Source organism: Sorghum bicolor, chromosome 7, assembly GCF_000003195.3.
Source record: "Sorghum bicolor cultivar BTx623 chromosome 7, Sorghum_bicolor_NCBIv3, whole genome shotgun sequence".
Classification (NCBI taxonomy): Eukaryota; Viridiplantae; Streptophyta; class Magnoliopsida; order Poales; family Poaceae; genus Sorghum; species Sorghum bicolor.
Genome location: NC_012876.2, coordinates 58,782,389 through 58,784,246, shown reverse-complemented (window position 1 = coordinate 58,784,246; position 1,858 = coordinate 58,782,389). Strand labels below are relative to the sequence as shown.

At 47.8% G+C, this 1,858-nt stretch overlaps 1 protein-coding gene across 1 annotated transcript; it reads left to right on the top strand.

Annotated features, from left to right (window-relative positions):
• On the top strand, positions 271-1,020 carry LOC110437307. Its single transcript, XM_021465708.1, has one exon. The coding sequence runs from the start codon at positions 271-273 to the stop codon at positions 1,018-1,020; it is 750 nt and encodes a 249-aa protein (XP_021321383.1).

The following is a 1,858-nucleotide window of genomic DNA, read 5'->3' as shown; positions in this document are numbered from 1 at the left end:
AGAAACGAGTTTTTAAAGCCCAGTATTTTTGTGATATTGTTATTTTTTGACCAACGTTAATAATAGCAATATTGCAAATTTCGAGTTCTAATTTTATGCATATATTCTATTCTGCCCAACGGTGATTAGAATTTTTGTAGAGAGTTAACTTTTTGTATATCTTGATTTTGACCAACGTTAAATTAAGATATGCAATTATTTTTTCCTAGATTTAATGTTAATGTTCTCACTATTTTCTCATATTTAATTTCAGACCAAGCACTCAATGCGATGCACTTCATCAGTGCAATCCCAAAGCTGACGGGGCAGAACTATGTTCTGTGGCGCGAGGAACTTGATGCTGCTCTAGCACTTGCTGAGATAGATTTGGCTCTTCAGGAGCCAAAGCCCACTGAGCCAGAGGAGCCCGAAAGGGCTCAGAATGAGACCGATGAAGCTTTTGCTAATCGGAAGCGAGACTTTGCTCCCATCAGAGCAAAGTATGATCTTGAGAAGTACAAGTGGGAAAAGTCAAACCGCAAGTGCAAGATTGTCATCAAGAAAACCATCACAGAGGGCCTAAGAGGTGCCATCCCAGAATGTGAGACAGCAAAAGAATACCTTGAGAAAGTGAAGAATCAGTTTACTGGTTCCACCAAAGCCCATGCTTCTACCCTGATCCAGAAACTCACTAACATGAGGTTCACAGGGAGGAGTGTGAGAGAGCACATTCTGAGCATGAGCACCATGGCAGCCAAGTTAGAGAAGCTAAAGATGCCCCTTGCTGATGGTTTCCTCATTCACCTAGCTCTAAACTCACTTCCTAAAGAGTATGAGACATTTGTTGTTAACTACAACACACAGCCAGAGGAGTGGGATTTAGAGAAGGTGATTGCTATGTGTGTGCAAGAGGAAGAAAGGCTCAAGAATGCAAATGGTGGTTCTGTGAACTTTGTGAAAGGAAAGAACAAGAAGCCATTCTACAACAAGAAAGCTCCAGATGCCTCCACCTCCCAGTACAAAGCGAGAAAGCACAGTTGAGATCAAGGGGGAGAATGTTAGGTTGATCTCAGGCCCAGCCCAACGGCTGGGGCTTTTTCCCTCTGGATCGCGCCCTGATCGGGGGCGCCCAACCGATCTATGGTTGGTGGGCCCCCGACGCGCTGCGCCACATATAAATAGGAGTAGGGGGCTACAGGCACACTACACGAGGTTCGTCGTGCGCCGCCAAACCCTACTCACAACCCTAGGTCGCCGATCGACAGTGCGCAGTGGCGTCGGGAAGCACCACCGCGCCGCCACCCTTCTACCCCTACCCTGCCGTCGTCGGTCAGTGCCGGTGGAGGCCTGAAGGACGACGAGATCTACTCCGTCACCGCGTCAACGCCCTCGACATGGACAGCACAGGAGCTGCTCTCACCGGCAACGTCGATGGTCGAACCCTAACCTCTCTTACTACTCAGTAGTATTAGATCTAGTATGTGTACATATATGTGTCACTGTCTATATTGTTTTTGTATCCCGAATTCCTATCCGTTCTATTACTAGTAGATCCTGCTAGAGTTTTATCAGTTAGTGGCATCAGGTCGACGACATCGGTGATCGGGTTTTCCTGCTGTCTTCGTGGTACTTCGGCGCTTCTCGCTCAGCGGACCAGTGTGGGCTGCAGCGCAATTGCCTTTATGTGCTCTATCCATGGAACAAACGCTTGATGATATTCAACTTGGGAGAACCAACGGCGGCCAAGGTGCAGGACTTCGATGAAGCTCCGGCGTGTGACCACGCACTGTGGATGCTGCCTACCCACCCATAGCCATCGACTACCATACAAGCTTTTTAGGGGCGGTTGGCGTGCGTTTTCCTTCACATCTTTTTGTCT